At 53.4% G+C, this 19,592-nt stretch overlaps 8 protein-coding genes across 8 annotated transcripts; 5 read left to right on the top strand and 3 right to left on the bottom strand.

Annotated features, from left to right (window-relative positions):
- Positions 1-1,016: 1,016 nt before the first annotated feature.
- Positions 1,017-1,920, bottom strand: G647_02886 (uncharacterized protein; the record flags this gene model as incomplete). Its single annotated transcript, XM_008727232.1, has 2 exons — positions 1,017-1,711; positions 1,887-1,920. The coding sequence occupies 2 exons, from the start codon at positions 1,918-1,920 to the stop codon at positions 1,017-1,019; spliced, it is 729 nt and encodes a 242-aa protein (XP_008725454.1).
- Positions 1,921-3,061: 1,141 nt separating this feature from the next.
- Positions 3,062-3,465, bottom strand: G647_02885 (uncharacterized protein; the record flags this gene model as incomplete). The annotated part of the gene is made up of 2 exons (XM_008727231.1): positions 3,062-3,219; positions 3,282-3,465. The coding sequence occupies 2 exons, from the start codon at positions 3,463-3,465 to the stop codon at positions 3,062-3,064; spliced, it is 342 nt and encodes a 113-aa protein (XP_008725453.1).
- A 2,071-nt stretch (positions 3,466-5,536) lies between these two features.
- G647_02884 (uncharacterized protein) lies at positions 5,537-7,270 on the top strand (the record flags this gene model as incomplete). The annotated part of the gene is made up of 1 exon (XM_008727230.1): positions 5,537-7,270. The coding sequence occupies one exon, from the start codon at positions 5,537-5,539 to the stop codon at positions 7,268-7,270; it is 1,734 nt and encodes a 577-aa protein (XP_008725452.1).
- A 670-nt stretch (positions 7,271-7,940) lies between these two features.
- G647_02883 (fructose-bisphosphate aldolase 1) lies at positions 7,941-9,176 on the top strand (the record flags this gene model as incomplete). Its single annotated transcript, XM_008727229.1, has 4 exons — positions 7,941-8,048; positions 8,102-8,212; positions 8,263-8,565; positions 8,616-9,176. 4 exons carry the CDS (start codon positions 7,941-7,943, stop codon positions 9,174-9,176), a joined length of 1,083 nt encoding a protein of 360 aa, XP_008725451.1.
- A 574-nt stretch (positions 9,177-9,750) lies between these two features.
- Positions 9,751-11,121, top strand: G647_02882 (uncharacterized protein; the record flags this gene model as incomplete). The annotated part of the gene is made up of 2 exons (XM_008727228.1): positions 9,751-9,816; positions 9,868-11,121. 2 exons carry the CDS (start codon positions 9,751-9,753, stop codon positions 11,119-11,121), a joined length of 1,320 nt encoding a protein of 439 aa, XP_008725450.1.
- Positions 11,122-11,978: 857 nt separating this feature from the next.
- G647_02881 (uncharacterized protein) lies at positions 11,979-12,789 on the top strand (the record flags this gene model as incomplete). Its single annotated transcript, XM_008727227.1, has 2 exons — positions 11,979-12,327; positions 12,401-12,789. 2 exons carry the CDS (start codon positions 11,979-11,981, stop codon positions 12,787-12,789), a joined length of 738 nt encoding a protein of 245 aa, XP_008725449.1.
- A 1,644-nt stretch (positions 12,790-14,433) lies between these two features.
- Positions 14,434-15,723, bottom strand: G647_02880 (uncharacterized protein; the record flags this gene model as incomplete). Its single annotated transcript, XM_008727226.1, has 1 exon — positions 14,434-15,723. One exon carries the CDS (start codon positions 15,721-15,723, stop codon positions 14,434-14,436), a length of 1,290 nt encoding a protein of 429 aa, XP_008725448.1.
- A 456-nt stretch (positions 15,724-16,179) lies between these two features.
- On the top strand, positions 16,180-18,885 carry G647_02879 (uncharacterized protein; the record flags this gene model as incomplete). The annotated part of the gene is made up of 2 exons (XM_008727225.1): positions 16,180-16,483; positions 16,538-18,885. 2 exons carry the CDS (start codon positions 16,180-16,182, stop codon positions 18,883-18,885), a joined length of 2,652 nt encoding a protein of 883 aa, XP_008725447.1.
- Between the last annotated feature and the right edge of the window lie 707 nt (positions 18,886-19,592).

The raw sequence follows: 19,592 nt of genomic DNA, 5'->3' as shown, positions 1-19,592 counted from the left end.
AGCTTCACTGCATGCGGGAAGATGGCATCGAAACCTGCAGCTTTGACAGGATAACACCATAGGCTGGAGCTGCAGCAGCATCGAATGCTACAGTGAGGAGAGCGAAGCTTCATTGTCGTGATAGGCAAGATCAATGGCGCCATGCTTGGCAAAGCTTTGGTGCTGAGGTCGCCCAGAGACCAAGGTCCGGAGATCCGGTGAATCGTAGGGCGAAATAGCGATCTTGTTTATTTTAAACCTGATACTGGCAAGGGGGGCTGCTTCATACCTAGCAGGTCAACCGAAGCCAGAAACGATGTATGCTTGCCGGAAGAGCACCATTATCGAGGCAGATGTGCATTGACATTCGAGCAAGGCGCCAGGATGACCCAGCCCACGCCACGGAAGACTACATCGGGCCGTGGGAAATGGTTGGGATATGTAGAAGAAGCCACTTGAGAGAGACGGCACACGCGAGACAACAAAGTAACAAGTACTAATTATATCCAGTGTGTGCTCGCTCTGTATGCTCTTGGCGACGAGTCCTCCGCCGTAGTTGGCTCCTTTCCGGCTTTCCCCGAAGTCAGCCTCGCCTCGCCAGTTGAAATCCGCAAGGCTCATTGTCAACAGGGAAAGGTCGAGCAAAGGCGTGGAGAGGAGCGCCCCGAGAACTGCCGCTGTAGGTCTGGCTGATCATGATAAAGGACCCGTCGTAAGAGGTGGCAAATACGGAGTGCCGGGTAAATAAGCAACGACTTAGCTAGGGAGATGGCGCAAAGCTGCAAACCGCAAGTCTTCGGTTCGGGGCGACTTCATCTTCTTTTGTGCCCCATAACCCTCGAGGGTAAGCTATGCTAATCAGATATGTTGTACAATAACGGACTTTCAGGCCTATCCTGCCCTTGTCCACAAACACATCTCTCATTTGGTCCCTGAAAGTCCATCCGACCCCAGACTTTCCTGATCCTAACCTCGTCCAGCAAGACACCACAGTTGCCGAACTACCCAATTCATAACCACATGTCATCCTCGTCAACTCACGAAGCGTTGCCCCGACTCCTTGTTCTAGACCCAATGCCTTCAGTTGCCCGCGGCGTTGGCTCTTTCTTCTGCTTCTTAGCAGATGCTGAACCCTTTGGTCGACCGGCTTTCTTCTTCTCTACTGGCTCGGCTTCTTCCTTCTTCTCTTCCTGCTTCTCCTCCTCCGTTTTCTCCTCTTTGTTCTCTCCCTCCTTCTCTTCTTCCTCCTTCTGGTCAGTCTTCTTTACCGCGGCGCCCTTCTTCCCCCTGGAGGCGGCCGGCTCCTTCTTCGCCGGCTCCTTCTTCTGTTTCTTGGCAGCAGGCTCTTTAGCCTTGACAGTCTTACCCTCGGCGTTCTCCTCCAAGGGTTCGGCCGTTTTCTCTTCAGTGTCGGCTTGCTTGTCCTCTTCTACCTCGTCGTGCTTTCTCTTCTCGCCATTTTGAGTCTCAGCTTCAGTCTCGGTCTCTTTGGGCTCCTCCTTGTCACCAGAGTCATCAGCGCCAGCATTGCCGTTGGCTTTCTCCTCGACATTGAGCTCGGAGGCCCTCTTCACGACGTCGTTGCCAGATCGCTCGACGTGGACCGCAGGGTTGCTCGGATCAGCGTTCTTCTTGATCCTGTTGCCGCGCTTGGACGTGATGGCGAGCTCGCCCTCCTTTTTCGTTTCGGCGACAGTGCCGCCAGGTTGACCGCCGCCCCAGTTCCATGTTACTGCAGTGATGATCGGTTAGCGCGGATGCGGCCAGGGACGCGAACACAACAGATGGGCGCGTTCATCAGACCACAGAATCTCGTCCGCCAAAGACAGATGGCAGTATTATAGCGACGCACGTGCGCGCCTCTATGAAGCTCGTGGCCATGCTCGGTGGGTGTATTGAGGACGTACCTTTGTCTCCTTTCTCAGGCTCGTCGGACGGCATAGTGACGTCAGCGTCGGATCGCTGAGCGAGTGGTGGGTAGGTGGATGTCTAACTACCTCCAATGGGATGGTGTTGAGATGCAAATGCTAGCAATGTGGTCGCAAAGCCTTCGCGACCAATATGATAGATAAATCGAGATAAATTTCGGCGGTAAAGGGATGACAGAAGGGGAAGGAAGTCGAAGAAAGAGGTTGTTGTCAGGTCAGCTCTGGGGAGACAGGTAGCACGCACGTCGCGATGCGGCCCATCGGCGCCCGTGGCTGCGGTTGCTGTGGGTGAGCTTTGCGGGCGTGCGGGCTTGGGGCTGGTGGGCTCGGTGGCTTCGACTAGTTAAGCGATAAGCCCCAGCCTCCCCATAAACCCATCGCATCAGTGCCCACCGTGATGCCACGCGCGGGAGATGCAGATTAGAGTTGGTCTGGTTTCAGCAGCTTCCCGGCCAACAGCGTGCCCAAACAAACGTGTGTTGCGCTTTGCTCGTACGAAGCTTCTCCATGAGCCCATGTCAGATCCGAGGAGGCGACATCTGTACCTTGGGTGTTCGTGGCTTGCCTTTGTGTAAGGCCTATCTGAGCTCCCTGCTTGGCCATCGCGTTGATTTTTGACTTCCTGGATCTGTTCGGAGCAGATAAGTAGCAAGGAGACACGTTCTTTTCATTGGAGCGCATGCCTCGGCAGCAGTATGGTCCATGTTGCTCAACGTCCAGGTTCACGTTAAGCAGCTCTGAATTAATGGCCATATGTAACGACTGGCTTTCCACGAATTAGTACACGTGTGTCGAGCTGCCGGACAGGCAAGAGAACATGTTTGAATAGTCAATTTCGAAGCAGATGTCTTTCCCAGATGGATCAAAACTTCCCGGTTGATTATCCACGGCCGGTCGTGGCAATGAAGTCACAATGAATATTTGACTTTGACCATCATCACTGTGAGTATCTGCTCCTTGTGAACAGAGGTCACATGCAGCTTCGGGCAACAAACGGATATTTAGGAGCAGGAAATGACGGGACAGGTTCACAGCATCGTGTACCACCAGGGCGCCTGTCATAGTTTCCAGTAACTATTGTGATTACATCGGATATCCTTGTAATGGTACAGAAGGCCATACCCATTCATGTCATCAGACCTAGTAGTGGCTTCTTATGGATTTGGACCTCCACGAACAGCGCTGGTGCCGTCCTCCGGACCTGGCAGCCCTTCCTCATCACCTGGCTCGCGATAGCCGCCAGATTTGGCCGCTCCGCGTGTGCGCTCGCCGATAATATTGCTCTCGTCGATTGCGTCAGTGTCATCGCGAGCTACTCGCAACTGTTAGCATCAAAAACCGTCTCTCGAAGACTATTACTCATTGGCCACGAACCTAGCTGAGCGTCAGAGTCGGCTGTTCTTTCGTCGATGGGGTCCTCAACGCGAGTGTCGTCGCCCACGACGGGGATGTGGCTTTGACCTGTTCGAGACTTGTAGTCGTTTTGGGTAGTATCGGCGGTATGTGCGCCTTCAACGCCCTCGCTGCCGGGCTGGTATTCGTTGCCTGGTGCAGACATTGTGAATTGAGGTAGAACGGATTGGTGTTAACGTTGCGATTGAACAACGTTTAGAAAGTAGATAAGCTGGATCTGGAGAGGAATGTTGGCTAACTGCATACACACCGGATATATATGCTTCATAGAGTCGCTGACGAGGTCCCTCCCGTGTTCAGCTGAAGGTTCCCGCCTCGATTTCGTCACTGCTCTGTCGTCATGATACTCGTATTGAGTGCTTCAAATGCCAGTGAAGGAGGTTGCTTGACACAAGGTCTGAGGTCATCAAAATCCTAATCACAACCATGCTGATGCTGAAAAACACAGAATGCTGCGAAGGTGGTGACGAAGAGCGGGGCCGCCTCTCTGGGGCGTCGAGCCTTAGCTTCTGAAGCAAGCCGAGACAGTACCACAGTATGTCGACGAGGACCCGGCGCGCACTTGGATCGATCGCTGAGATCAGGTACCATCTCTCAAAGCATGCTGCAGGAGGAAAGGAAGGGAGAACAGGGGGCAAGGCTGAGTATGGTCACCAATGAAACGACACGGACCGACTCCGGGCTGAATCGAAGACGTCAAGATCATCCACTTAACTCAAACTGACAGTTGCTTTCATTCGCCTCGGCTCCCCTCCGTATTCCGATCAGGCATCCGAGCTCCAGATATGCAAGCACTTCAGAGATCAGCATATCAAGATCCTGGGCTAGCAATTAGTCGATATGAGGGCCCAGTTCCGGAGGTGTAATCCGTGCCATTATTTGACCGAAGGATTTTGTCACGAAAGAACGTTGGAGCTTCTCTGACAATCCGGCACGATGCATTGTGCCTCGTAGACACGACAATGGCATCACTGGCTTGTTGTATGAAAGGTGGCATTATAGAGCTGGAAGTCTCGACCAAGGGATATCCCGAATGCAATTTGCTTCGGGGAGGTTCACCTTTGAAATGAATTAACTAGCATGGTGGTCACAGAAACGCCAAGTGGCTAGTCACGTGACTAGCCTCTCGGAATATTACGTAATCCGATCGCCGACAAAACACCCCCACAGTACTCCGTACTCCGTACCACACAGTCTCTATTGCCTTTCTGATGTTGGTCCCTCATGGCCGAGTGGTGTTCAGTCACAATACATGGTATAAGCTCCATCTTGCGCTCGCTCCCAGAGTCTACAAGATTCTAATATATTCACCCTCGTCCATCTTCAATGTGCGTCCCTTACGTCGCCCCCAAGGCCTGTTGATGACTACTCTGCCCCTCCTTACTGTCATGATACGAAACTCGTCAATCAACTCTGCAGCTATAGGCTGCATCATAACATGGATGTTGCATTGTCCCAAGTAGCTGTAGTATTTTTAATCAGAGGGAGCACGTTGGGCGTATCTGAGCCCGTCACAATGGCCATATTTTATATATCTCATGATATTCGGGGAAACAGGCAGAAGTAACCTCTGTGAGGGATGGAGAATTGCTTGTACCGAGAAACGTCCATACTGCCGATTGCACCGTGGTATCTCGGCAGAGTTTCATGGTTGACGCCGGCCCCGGAGGAAAGCCAGGAACGCCTGTCCATTGCACCCCGTGAGAAGTATGGAAACGACGCAAGGCAATTATTGTCATCGGTGTTGTATTACCGGCGTCGAGCATAGTTTCAGGGTATATACACTGCCAACTGTCTACTCATGAAAACATGCTCCATAGTCGAGAGCTTTGTACCTTAGCTAGGGATATTCAGGTGATGCTGACCTCGGAGTGGTTGCCCCACCATGGCACGTTGGAAAACTGCAGGTGCCCTTGCCGTGACAATGTGGTACGTTGCCGGCAGCCCGGGCGAGCTCGTGCCGACGCTTTGGAGGAAAGCTTCTCTGTCCCCTTTCGGCCTCTTGTTCTCCAGAATTGCCATGGTAGTCAGGCAGTATCATTAATCTTACCCCGGATTTACCCTCCTTCCATTCGACCCGGTGTCGCCTCTTTCCCCTACGAGTGTTTCAACAACGAGCCCGAGCCGATAGCAGCGTCCTGCCTATACTCAAATGTCGTGAACCCCCCCACCCGTGTCCGCCATGGGTTTGACCTCGATATCGACATACAACCCGAATGCCTGAGAAGCCCACGACCGTGGTCGCCTATGCGGCTGGTGCGTCTCTAGCCGCCATCGCCGCCTTCTACGTTTTTGGGCCGACATTCTTCATAGATGGCGAGAACTCATACAATACCAACGATGGCCGCAAACGAACAATTATTGGCCTCTCGAACCCGGCGAACGACTGCTTCATTAACTCTGTCCTCCAAGCTTTGGCTGGCTTGGGTGACCTCAGACTCTATCTGATCAAGGAGCTGCATAAGAAGCAGCTCGATGGGCCTGAAGTCTACGATTCCGTTCCTCCGGTGCTGCGCAAGGGCGAAAGAGCCGACAAGATCGTTGGCCTGCAAAAAGGGCCGGTCACAAAGGCGCTGAAGGATATGTTGGACGCGCTGAACGAGAGACCCATATACAAGAAGACAATCAGCGCACGGCCTATGATAGAGGCGCTGGAAAGAGCCTTCAATACGCGGATTAGCCGGAACCAACAAGACGCGCAGGAGTTTCTACAGATTGTCCTCGAACGGCTTTGCGACGAATACCACGCCGCACAGCGAGCGCGCCTACGATCTGAGAATCCAGACCACACCGAAGAAACAGATATAACCGACTCAAAGCCGTCAGGCTCAACTCGTGCGTTGACCGAGGTCACGGTGGGAACGAGTGAAGGTTTTCCTTTCGAGGGACGGATCGAGTCTCAAATACAGTGCCAACGTTGCGGCTTCAGAACAAAGCCCACTGCAACGACATTTGTATCTCTGACACTGAACGTTCCGCAAAAAAGCTCAACTTCTCTAGACAACTGTTTTGATATTTTATTGAAAAGCGAAGAGATTGACGATTTCAAATGCGACAAATGCCGGCTCCAGCACGCCTTAGACTGGAAGAATAAGAAACTCGCGTCTGCAAAGACTGAAAAAGACCGGAAGGAATTAGAAAATGAAATTGCCTTGGTGGAACAGGCGATCCGAGACGACCCTGAAAAGGCGCCCGAGGGTATAACACTACCTGACTCAAGCCTTGCACCGAAAAGCAAGATCAAAAAATCAACCCGGATCACAGTGTTTCCGAAAGTGATCGCCATCCATCTCTCGCGTTCCGTTTTCGATCCAGGGAACTACTCCACCAAAAACATGGCAAAGGTGTCGTACACCCAACGACTCCGCCTTGGAGGACTGCTGAACGAGCACTGGTACAAACTGCTGGGAGTTGTATGTCACAAAGGCAGCCATCACAGCGGACACTACGAGTCGTTCCGGCGGAACCATGTATATGCCCCGTATGCCACTCCGGATCCATTTAGCGCATACGCAGCCGCAAGCCGCTACCCCAGCTCTGTTCCTTCGGTGACGCCTAGTCCGACCATAGAGGCCGCTCGGAAGCGTGGTCTCAACGGATCCAATGCGCCTGCTGATGGACAATCAAGCACATCACTGTCATCCGCGTCGTTATCGACCGGAAATAGCAGGCCAACCTCTAACGGTGTGGATGCTGCGGGGCCGGCCACGGAGGATGCGTTGGTTATGTCTCCTGTACAGAGAATTGACACCCAGCTGTCAAAGCAAATCAGGACGACGGATCCGGTGCCAGGCAAATTCAGGCGACGCAAAAAGTCCAATGACAGGTGGTGGCGCATCTCAGACGACAAAATCAAGGAGGCGAGGCTGTCGGATGTGCTCTCAATGCAACGTGAAGTTTACCTGCTGTTCTATGAGCTCGAGCGGCCAGGCGATGACACTGGCGCTTGACACGAGTGCGATTGAACTGGCTGCATGTAAGCCATTGCGTCGAGCTTCACAGAGAGCAATCCGTATGGCAAATCCAACATAAACATGGCTCTGTATGTTATCCCACGGCTGATCTCATGATGACCTAGGACTGCATTATAGCTTAGATTTGGAAACAAGGACGGAATTCAGCATGAGTCTTTGACACTCATCCTTCATCTGCCGTTCAATGGAATCTTCCCGCACACTCGGAGTCAGCCTTTCCCTCTGGGGCAGAGGGGCACATATCCCGTAAGTTCCCGTGGGGAGCACGGTGAGCAGTAAGTGAGGCATGGATGAGAGAGCGATCACAAGGGAAGAACCGGAGGCTCTATTTGTGGAGATTGGTGGGAAAAGCAACATCGAAAGTTCTTTCCAACTCGAATGCTCGGCCGGTGATTTCATTTCCCTTTTGCTACCCCTCACACCCACTCATCCATCCCAAAGCTCCGTACCGGCGAGCGAATTCATTTTTCTCAGCCATCTGAGATTCTTTTCTTCTCAAACTACTTCTGACCTGCGGTATACTCGTACACCACCGAGTCATACGTTTTCACCCTTATTCATAGCTTGAACCGTCCAGGAAACATCCTCACATCGCATCAATCACCCTTCAACCCGCTTCCGATAGCCCCACTCAACACTCGTCAACATGGGTGTCAAGGATGTCTTGTCACGCAAGGAGGGCGTCATCGTTGGTGACGACGTGCTCAACCTTTTCAAGTACGCTCAAGAGCACAACTTTGCCATTCCTGCCATTGTAAGTCTAGTGGCCCCGGCTCAAATGCACCTGACTGACTCGAGATTGCCCAGAACGTGACCTCATCTTCGACCGTCGTCGCAGCCCTGGAAGCTGCTCGCGATGCCAATGCGCCTATCATTCTACAGGCCTCTCAGGGAGGTGCTGCTTACTTCGCCGGCAAGGTATGTCGCAGGATCATGGTGTGAAAGGACCACAGCTAAAGCGACTGTAGGGCGTCAAAAATGACAAGCAACAAGCGTCGATTGCCGGAGCGATTGCCGCAGCTCACTATATCCGTGTCGTTGCGCCTGCTTACGGTATCCCCGTCGTTTTGCACACCGACCACTGTGCGAAGAAGCTCCTCCCTTGGCTCGATGGCATGATGGATGCAGACGAAGCCTACTTCAAAGAGCACGGCGAGCCTCTGTTCTCCTCACACATGATTGACTTGTCGGAGGAGGCTGTCGACTGGAATATCGAGACAACCGCCAAATACCTGAAGCGGGCCGCTCCCATGAAGCAATGGCTCGAAATGGTGAGCACCTTTTGATCTGAGAAGCTGTGCGCATACTTACATCACTGCAGGAAATCGGAATCACTGGTGGCGAGGAAGACGGTGTCAACAACGAGGACGTCGACAACAACTCGCTCTACACTCAGCCCGAAGATATCCACCTCATCTACACCACCCTGAAAAAGATCTCTCCTTACTTCTCCATCGCAGCTGGTTTTGGCAATGTGCACGGTGTGTACAAGCCTGGCAATGTCCGTCTCCACCCAGAACTGCTCGACAAACACCAGAAGTACGTCAAGGAGAAGGAGTCTACCAAGAGCGATAAACCTGTCTTCCTCGTCTTCCACGGTGGCTCCGGCTCGAGCAAAAAAGAATATACCGACGCCATCGGCTACGGCGTGGTCAAGGTCAATCTCGACACTGATCTGCAATATGCCTACCTGACCGGCATCCGTGACTACATCCTCAACAAGAAGGACTACCTGATGCAGCAAGTTGGCAACCCTGAGGGTGAAGACAAGCCCAACAAGAAGTACTTCGATCCACGTGTGTGGGTCCGTGAGGGCGAGAAGACAATGAGTGCTCGTGTGGCCGAGGGATTGAAGGACTTCAATACCGCTAATCAGCTGTAAATGTCCAGTACGGGGATATGCAGCTGAAGCTCTTATGTGCTTTTTTTGGAGAGATGAGCTTTTGTGGTCCCACGGGCAGCTGGTCCTGACGAGAACATAACTTCATAAGTCAAGGGAAGCCACAATGTGCTTGAGCTTCACCTCTACGTAACTTACCCAAACAATATGAGAACAATCAAATTCAAGGCTCAGCAAGACCTTTGCCCCTCTCCGGGCCTAGGGGCAACTACTGGGTAGGCAATAGCCGACAGGCGATGAAAAGCTCAGCCACTTCATCTGTGGCGTTTTCGAGTGGCTCGTACGATTCGGAACTTAACAACAATACGTCATCGAGATTGCGGAGAGCCGTTGGGTGGACGTTGAGGGCAGATCAACAAATATTCGCACAACCCGTTGGTGCCGTCAATCAGTGTGCCACCCTCGTTCCTATACAAGTTGACCCTTCGCTCGCTTAACTTTGAAGATCTCGCCTACTGTTTTCTTCTTTTTTCGTTCTCAATCGCGCACTGTTACATCGATCCACCTCAACCTCTCTTCCACCCACGCTACCCCACCACCGCCATACTCCAAAAACATGCCTGAAGTCGAAGGTGGAGCGGTGCCGTCTCAGAGCAAAGGTTCATGGTCGTCGTTTTTGAAGGTGCGTCAGAGAGGTTAACTGCGTGCAACATACACTGACAGACGTGCGTAGTCGATTGCCTCTTTCAACGGCGACCTATCTTCGCTGACCGCTCCGGCCTTCATCCTCTCTACACAGTCACTCGTCGAGTTCTCCGCCTACTGGGCTGAAAATCAATCGCTGTTTATAGCACCCGCTCTAGAGAAGCACCCCGCGACGCGCGCACTGCTGGTGCTCAAGTGGCTGCTGAATACTCTCAAGCAACAGTACAGTTCGCGGTCCGAAAAGCTCGGCTCAGAGAAGAAACCGCTGAATCCGTTCCTGGGAGAGCTGTTTCTGGGCAAATGGGACGATGAATTCGGCGAGACGACCCTGGTGTCGGAGCAAGTCAGCCATCACCCTCCTGTTACGGCCTATTGCATCACCAATGAGAAGCATCGGATCCGACTCCAGGGCTACAACGGGCAGAAGGCTAGTTTTAGTAGGACTATCCACGTCAAGCAAATCGGACATGCCCTCTTGACCTTGCATCCTCCCGACAGCGACCATGCCGAAACCTACCTCATCACCTTACCTGCCTTACATATCGAAAGTCTGATCTATGGCGCGCCTTTTGTCGAGCTGGGCAAATTTATCCATATCATCTCCAGCACCGGTTACGTGGCCAAGATTGATTTCAGTGGCAAGGGTTGGCTGTCCGGGACAAAGAATAGCTTTACCGCGTCACTATGGAAGGAAGGTGAGGGCTCGGAGAAAAGCCCCTTGTACACTGCGGTCGGCCAATGGTCAGACTCATTCACGATAAAAGAGGGTGATGCAAAGCGTGGTAAGGAGGTTCTTACCTTCAAGCCCTCGGACATCAAACTCTCCAGGCTCAATGTAGCGCCCATCGAAGAACAAGATGTTGTGGAAAGCCGCAGAGCCTGGTCAAAGGTAGCACAGAGCATTGAGAAGGGCGACATGGATGCCGTCGCACATTACAAGTCGAGAATAGAGAATGCTCAGCGGTCATTGCGCAAGAAGGAGCAGGAAGAGAAACGTGACTGGGACAGAGTGTTCTTCTCACAGGCAGACCCGAACGACAAGCTCGAGCAGGTGTTCGAAAGCCTGGTCAAGGTTGCAGGAAGTTTCGGCATCAATAGCTGGGAAGGTGTCGCTCCGGACAAGACAGCTGGCGTCTGGAGGTATGATGAACAGAAGGCTGCAAAGGCACGCAAGCCTTTCCATCCCAAGGAAGGCTCGTTGGCTTTAGGTGAAAACGCAGATGGTTCTTCAGCACCGGTGAGCAGAGTTGCAACAAACCAAGACGCGGGACAAGCGACCTGATGGTAGCTTCGACGGAGGGGCGTGGCTGTAGCTGAGACCCCCGCGGGAAACGACACACATCCAGAAATTTAATGATCTTTGTATTAGTAGCTTCTCATGAGCAGCCGGTGGAATTCACATCAGTAATGATAGACGAGTGCTCCTCGCCAAACTCAAATCAGCACAATGGTCGAGTGAAGTCTCGTCCGACCGGTTGTCCGTGTCAATCAGCCAGCGTCAATCAGGCTACCCAGGCCCGACATACAAGCATCGATTCATGCAGACATCGAGATGAGAAGCACCACTAAGCCTTGCTCGGAGAGGTTGTGGGCGGCTCGAAGACGCACGAAAAGACGGCTCCTTGCCTGTGTGGATTGGTAATCTCAGGCATGAATAACCGAAGCTGGTTCAACGCCCGAAACCGTCGTCGCCGTCTCCGGATGTCGCACTCTTGATCTCCACATTGACATTTACTTACTCGGTGACCCGCTCTAGCTTGAATTGAACTCTGCTGGATCCGAACTGCCCAACATACCGCGTACCACTCTCGTAATACCAGGCATTCCGCACTGCTGCATATCTAGTGATCGAGGAGGGAGGACAATCGCGGATCGATGAGAGGAACACATGTCCTGGGAGATGTCATTGGGTTGACTGTTTCCCGTATTCGTCCAAGCAAGCATGCACAGCGATGTATAAGAACCCTAGGAAGCCTCTCCCCTGCCACATCACCACGAACACCGAGTACCAAAAATCAGGGAACGAGCTTTCCATCGCGGTGCCGACATTTTCAGACTGGTCAGAGGCAGCATCTCCGACTCGATCCTTCACCGGACACGGTCACGACGACAAAGAAGTCTCGACGCGGATCCAACACCATGTCGTCCCCGCCGTACAACGCCTTGACCCTTTACACGGCCGGCACGCCCAATGGGTTAAAACCCGCCCTGGTCCTGGAAGAACTCGGTCTCAAGTACGATGTCAAAGCCATTAACATCATGAACAATGAGCAGAAACAGGACTGGTTTCTGGAGATCAACCCCAACGGCCGTATCCCGGCACTCAAGGATGGCGATTTGCGCGTGTTTGAGAGTGGAGCGATCATGCTCTATCTGACAGACATGTACGACAAAGAGAAGAAGTTCACATACGAGTACGGGACTGCGCTGTACTACGAGATGATGAGCTGGTTGATGTTCCAGATGGGCGGCATTGGTCCCATGCAAGGTCAGATGAAGCAGCCCGCCGCCGCCACCACTCTTTTCCAGCTCATGGTCTTCTAACGAGGGTGGGTAAACAGGACAAGCGAATCACTTCCGCGCCTTTGCCCCGGTCTATTCGGCCTATGGCATCAAACGCTACCTCGACGAAACCAAGCGTCTTTACGGCGTGCTGGAGATCCGTCTATCCAAGGCAGACTGGCTGGCCGGTGACAAGTACACCATTGCAGACATGGCGAATTACTCCTGGACACGTGCGGGACCCTTGTTCTTGGACATCGACATGGGCGAGTTTCCGGGCGTCGCAAAGTGGCTGAAGCGGATCGAGGAGAGGCCAGCTGTACAAAGAGCGAGGAAGGTTCCCGAGTCGAGTCGCAGTGAAGAGGAGATGGTCAAGATGGTTCAAGCCGCCAAGGAGAGGGTCGACGCTTTGAAGGGGACAGCCAAGGACGAGCCTTCGAAGATATAGAGAATGGTGCCCATCTATGATGGACATGCACGTCGTAGTGAAGCGACAATAGCTTCTTCTAGCACGAAAGCGACGATGATACATACCTATGTAAGTGGCTCGTCGTGTTTATTTGCCGAACCCGACCTCCACGTCAAACTTCACTCCACTTCACTTCCACTTCGACTGGACATCCCTCTTGTAATCACCAGTCTTGCGGCTGACAAGTGCTGGCGTTTGCTGCCGCGCAGCCGACAGATGTGGAAGTTGACGAAACGAGTCAGGTACTGTAACGCTGGAAGTATTTGCCATATTGCTTTTGAAAGAACGAGATTTTTGTAGGAGTTGCTCTCTGCAATCCTGCTACATTTTCGAACTTGCTACATTTTCGAACTTGCCACATTTTCGAACTTGCTACATTTGCGAACCTGCCGGTTCGTTCTGCCTCACATCTCCATCTCTAGACCCACAACCATGCACAGGTAATCAGAACGAAATGGTCGGCACAAATTTATTTGCTTGTCCACTTCAAAGGATTGTTGTCTTGAGATATTGTATCCTTGCCTGCGTCTATGAGACTCTTGTATCCCCACCCCCACACCTGCCTCGTCACCCGAACGAGTCATGATGTCGTGCGAAGGCTGGCTCTCGAAACGAGAACGGGAATGGCGACGGAGAAGTAATAATTAGGGCCCAGGTGCGGGATTTGCGTCGAGGACAGTCCCGTCGGCGGCGCCTGGGGGGTTGACTTGAAGTGGAATGATCCCAGATGTGAAGATGAGAGTAATTTCAGGGCGAAAACAGGCTTGGGAAGTGTATGATGAGGCGAGAGGTTTGTGCGGGAGAATAGGCATGGAATTGGGATACGGATTGGGCTCGGGATGCCACAAGGACGAGAATGAAGGCGGATTTGAGCAGAAGCCTGTCTCGGGCTTGTGAATGGTGCCCTCTAGCGAGGGCGTTCACCAGCCATTATGATTTGGTCGGGATTGAGAATTCATCGACGGTGTATGCAGAGCGGATTGTCCAAAAGGGGAAGGAAAGTGGTGCGAATGCTGTGGGCATCGTACCGTGTTTTGGCCATGGCGAGGAATTGCTTGAATTTCAATATCACTATGTTGTGACCAGATCCGAGACACATCCCTCACCCCCGGAACATATGTCTGGGGCTCCCCTTCAACGCTGCCTATAATGCATACCATCACTTCTTCGTAGTTCCTCTTTAGCTGGGTGTCCTTGGGCCCCTCGTCTCCCCGTCCAGTCGCTACCCAATTGCGGCTCAATAACCGTGACTTTATCCCCCTCGGGATACCCACATCTTGTCTCCGCTCGTTGACGGTGACGCCATGTGCATCAGGCCGGTAGGCATGCATGCGACTGCCAAGCGGCCAGCTTTCTGATGCGCATGTGTCTGCGCGCCATTTCTAGGCCTTGTGCAGGCGCTGATATGCTTCCGGCTACAACAATTCCGGATATTCTGCGGCTGAAGCAGGGGAGCGTTGCTGTCTTTGACCGGCAGTCGGTTGGTGCTTGTAATCAGCCTCATTTCAATGGCTGGATCAAGAGCCCAGGAATGAAACAAAAATCCTCAGCTTGGGGGGTACCTGAGGCTTTCCTGTGAGCGACGCCATTCTTTGTCTCAGTATGTTTTGCTCCAACCGTCGCTCACACCAATGCCTGCAATGCGGGGGCTGTTGCAAACCCAGACGAGCGGAATTCTTTCCTAACAAGCATCTCTTGACGCGCCAATTGCAGTCGTTCGGCCGTATCAGCCTCTTCCTCGTGGGGCCGCAAGAAGTCCGGATACGTCCTTTCTGCGAACTGGAGGAATTCCCGGGCTTCATGGTCATGGCCTTGGGCTAGAGATAGTCCGGCGGCGTCGAGGATCGATCCCAGCCATATCTTCCGCACCAGCTTGTTGGGGCTTTTCTGCCACTTGGCGAGTTCGTCGACAAAAGACGAGCTTCTCAGCCTCTGATACAAGCTCTTTGCTGAGGGAGAGTCTGGATGATAGACCTGGAGAATGGCAGGGTCGAAAGGAGAAGATTCGATGGGGATGCCGTATCTTAACAACAAGTTGTAAAGAGGAGCAGAGACGCGTTTTTGGCTCAATTTATTTTGTAACAAGATTGCTCCGGCCACTTGGCGCCAGGAGTGCTGAAGTGGTTCTGGGGCGGATTTACCTCTCGACTTCAACCGGTATTCATGTGCTTGAGTGTAGAGTTGAACTGCCTCTTGTAGCCGACTCCGGCGAGCGGTTTCCTTGATCATGAGAGACACGAGGCGGTCCTCCGCCCGAAGATAAGCCATACCATCTGGGGCAGATTCATCGCTAGGTATGGAGGTCAAGTTGTTGAACGAACATTCGTAGAGGACTTGCAGCCATTGCCACACTTCACGTTCGTAGCCATCAATATACATGACAGACACAAGAGGTTCCATGTGCTTCGTGTTGAGCAAGAGATCCTCTTTTTCCGGAGCCGACATAGCATTGAACCAACGAGCCAGTCTCGGAGCCAATCCTTCGTCTTTGTTCGGCAGACTGCCTTGCTTCTCCCGGCCTTGGAGATATTGCAGGGCGCATGACTGGACGAGGTACGAATCGAGTGCTTTCTTCAGCAGGGCGTTGTCGAAGGTCTTCACCGCTGTCGCAGCCAGCCCGCGGGTTTGGAGAAATGTAAGAGACTGTTGCTTGAAGAGAGGATGCCCGAGAATGGTATCTAGATGAGAGTGGGTGGAATGGGTCACCCTTTGAGCGGGATCGGGAATAGACTCTGAGGCATGATGAGCATCGTGGCCGGCTTTGGGCGAAGGATGCTTCTCATCCAGGTGTCGTTGGAAGGCGGATTCGAGGACATTGAGGAGCTGCTTTGACTCGCGGGGCGACTGGGGTGATATCGGAGGGTGGATTGAGGCCAGCAGCTTGCGGATGTAGAGGGATGAGCTGAGCCTCATCTTGAAGCCGGTCAAATACGAATCATTGTAGGATGCTATAGTATGTACCCTAACATCAGTGACACTGCTGTCGTGAGCTCGATCAAGCGGGATGTGCATGTGTGGGGAGTGCTGGGCCAGGAACAGGCGCCACTGTCGCACCTTCGGGCTGCGCGCCAGTGGGAAGCTTGGCGAGGAACCTTCCCCCAGAATTCTGTGGCTAGAAACTTGTTGCAGCCTTTTGAATGTGTCTTCTCATACATTCATGTCAACATTGGATCATTGTGCTTTCACTTCCACCTCACCACTTGTACTTGCCTCTCCCGGTGACAGCTCTTCTCTCAGGAGCCAGCTGCTCTCCCAGTAGCTGCGACTTCCGCTAATATCACGTCACCATCGCCGTCGGTTCACCCTTCGCTCACCCGAACCTGCACCTCCCTGCCTGTTTACCACCGCATCACACCCAGCCCTATACCCATGGCCGAAGTTCAAAGCCGCACAGGCGGCTCTAGAGGTCGCGGCGGCTTCAGAGGTGGTCGAGGTGGATTTCGTGGCACAAGAAACACATCCAGAAGTCAGCACAAACCAGACAACGAACAGGAGAACACCCCTCCCGCACCGCTCGAAGATCAGGGTGAAGTCGGCGAATTGCTCAGGAAATATGGCGACAGAGTCCCTCTGCTCAAAGAAATCTGTCCTGGCTGGAGTGACCAGGACCTGGTCTACGCCTTGAACGAGACTGACGGCGACGTGGAAAATGCATTCGACCGCATCTCAAGTGGTAAAGAAGAGTCCCATGCTCATTTCAACGTCCTTGCTGACCATTCATGTCCAGGTTCAATCTCACAGTGGGGTGAGGTCAAGAAGAAACACGCAAAGGCCAAAGAAGCCACTCCCGCGTCAACCGAGACGGCTACCCGAAGCCGTGGTCGTGGTGGATTCGAAGGTCGAGGAAGAGGTCGTGGTGCTGAGCGCGGCGCTAGAGGCGGCCGTGGTGCAAAGTCAGCATCTGTCGCCCACACCAATGGTACGAAGTCAACTGGCGATGGTTGGGATACTCCTGCTACCACTACCGTGGACGCTACCGGAGGCTGGGATACGACCACTGCTGATGCTGCTCCTACCAATGGCGACACTGCAGCACATGCTGCGGACGACTGGGCAAATGAACCTGGCAAAGATTCGTTGTCCTCTCTTCAGACCGAAGAACCCAAACCAGCTTCAAGTGCCGCGCCATCTTCGGTCAAGCCTGGTGGATGGGCCGGATTGTTCGCTAAGCCTACGCCAGCACCAGCTCCCAAGAAGGCTGTCGCACCACCTCCGGCTACGCAGCCTGAAGCATCCCTCACTGAAGCAGAGCCTGAGCCCACGATTGAAGTCCCGGCTGTCGAGACGCCTGAGCCGGCTCTGCCGCCTCCAATAGAAGCAGTCGAGATCAACGAAGATGGACCGAGTGAGCTGCCCTCTGCGCCACATTCGGAAACAGGACAAGAGCTTACCCCTTCGAAAGATGAACTCACAGAGCACAACTTGGAGAAACTCCCAGATACCTCTCACCCACCTGAGTCCGCCACTCAAGCCAGTACTGTTGCAAGCACCCTAGATCCCCTCGCTACGGCCGACTCAAAGATCGCTCCCCGTGTGCCCCTTTCAGGCTATCACGCAACCGCGCTGAAGGCTACCGGAGGGGCAAGCCGATCTGCAAGCTTCACGAGGAAGGTCATGGAACAACAAGAGGCTGTGGTTATGCCCGGGAATCACGCAATCGAGAAGGCGGCAGTACAATTTGGCAAACTGGGACTGGGCGCGGACGACGTGGATGTGGACGAAGACCGAGAAGAGCCAGAGACTCGAACTCAGCTCCCTGATGATTCGCCAGCCGCTCCACGCGCTTCGCTCCCACCAGCCTTACCTGAAGCGCAGCAGACGCCCGTCGCAGTCCAGAGCCAACCTCTGGCTGAGGCACCGTCGACTGCTCAGCGACAAGCAGCTGGTCTGCCCCCTGCTCCTCAACAAGCGCCTGAACCATCTCCTCAGTCTTCTTCGGCATATGCGGATCAATACCGCTATGGGCAAGGCCAGAAGCCATACGACCCGTTCGGACAACAGCAACCGCAGACAACCCAAGCGCCAGCACAGGAACCCTTCTCCAACCAGGTTCCCAGCCAACCATCTACTGCTACCACCCAACCCGACTATGCGGCATACTACGGTCGTGATGCTTACAACTACTACGGTTACGGCCACGGTCAAGATGCTCAACGCAGCGGCAGTGCTTTTGGTTCCTCGGCTCCGGACAACCAAGCTCATTACGCGACGTCACGCCCTCAGCAGCACGCGCTGGGTCAGCAGGAAACACAAGGCAGTGGCAATAACACTCCTGCACCCGGCTTGCCCGCCCAGCACACCCAGCAACCAGCTGGTCACGTGCAACAAACTCAAGGTCACGCATATCCTGGATACGGTTACCCGAATGCATACAATCAACAGTATCCCCAGTACGCTGGAAACTACATGGGCAATATGAATCATCGTTTCGGAGCAAATCGACCAATGTTTGATGATGTACGTCGTCAGGACAGCGAATACTACAGCAGTCAGCAGCAGTACAACTATGGTCAGAATCACTACGGCAATACGTACAAGTCGAACTTGTATGGTCAACCTCAGCAAGGTTACTCCTACGAACATGGTTCATCTCCAGCAAACGTGGGGACATTCAGTCGAGAGGCGGGCTATGGCCGGGCTGGCTCTGCTCAACCTTCGGAGGCTCAGCAGGGTGCGGCTGCCAATGCCGGCTTCGGAGGCATGCCTGATCCCTTTGGACGATCTTCATCTGGGTTTGGACAGCCACAGGGCTTAGGACAACAGCATGGTGCGCACGCCGAAGATCCTGCCAAAGGATCAGGGCCGAGCCCTTCGATGCAAGGTGGGCGTCCTGGATCTGCGGTCAACAGTGGTTTCCCGGCTCAACAGGGTGTGTTGCCTCCGCCATCACAGCACTCTGCGCAACAAGCCTTTGGTGGTTATCCCCAGTATGGTGGTAACGTGGCCACTAGTCACCAAAACACCCACCAGAATACCGCATACGGCAGCTATGGTTCGAACAATGCCTTTGGCGGCTATGGCGGCTATGGAGGCGCCCGAGGAGGATGGAATGGCAGCTACGGCTCCGGTCATTAGTTGCATTGGCGGGCATAGCGGCATCAATCTCTCCTCTGTTTCTTCTCACTCACGGAGTCGAAAAATCATGGCGGAAATGGGCAGGGACAGATTGTCGAAACTGTTATTTGCGCGGACAATCATGCAACTTTGCCGCGGGGGAGACGGGTTCTTGATCTCTCGATGCGAGTCTTTTTCCTTGATAATGCAAACTGTACTTGTACACAAGAGAGAGGCTGAGGGTGTGGAAAGGGTGCCTGGGAGAACTCCAGTTCCACGAAGCTGTCATTATGGATTGGGAAAGGGCAAAAGTGATAGGTCATAGTACTCCTACTCAGACTGGAGAGGGCAATGGGAGCACAGCGAGGACAGCCTCATCGACGCCGGGCGAATTCGATGCTGATCAACGGGAAATTTGTGGAATGGAATGCCTCTGTCTCGCTGGACTCATAGTCTTGTAACTCGTATGGATGCTGATGGTCCGAATTCTCTTCGTGCCTCAGTCATGTGATCGGGCAAAGCCGGAAGATCTCTGAAGGCGCAGCTGAGCGGATGATCAGTGCTATTTCACCTCTGTCCGCTGCGTCGTTCTCGTCGTAGCCTATCCTCACAAGCGCTACTTTCCGTTTGAGGCTTCTTGTCCGCTGACAAACGGTCTCGAGGCTCAATGCACTGTGCTGAGTGACGCACTAGAAGTTGGTGGTGCAGGTCGCCGAGCTCGAACCTGA

The sequence above is a fragment of the Cladophialophora carrionii genome (genome assembly GCF_000365165.1).
Source record: "Cladophialophora carrionii CBS 160.54 unplaced genomic scaffold supercont1.2, whole genome shotgun sequence".
NCBI classification, from domain to species: Eukaryota; Fungi; Ascomycota; class Eurotiomycetes; order Chaetothyriales; family Herpotrichiellaceae; genus Cladophialophora; species Cladophialophora carrionii.
This window is presented reverse-complemented; position numbering and strand designations above follow the sequence as displayed.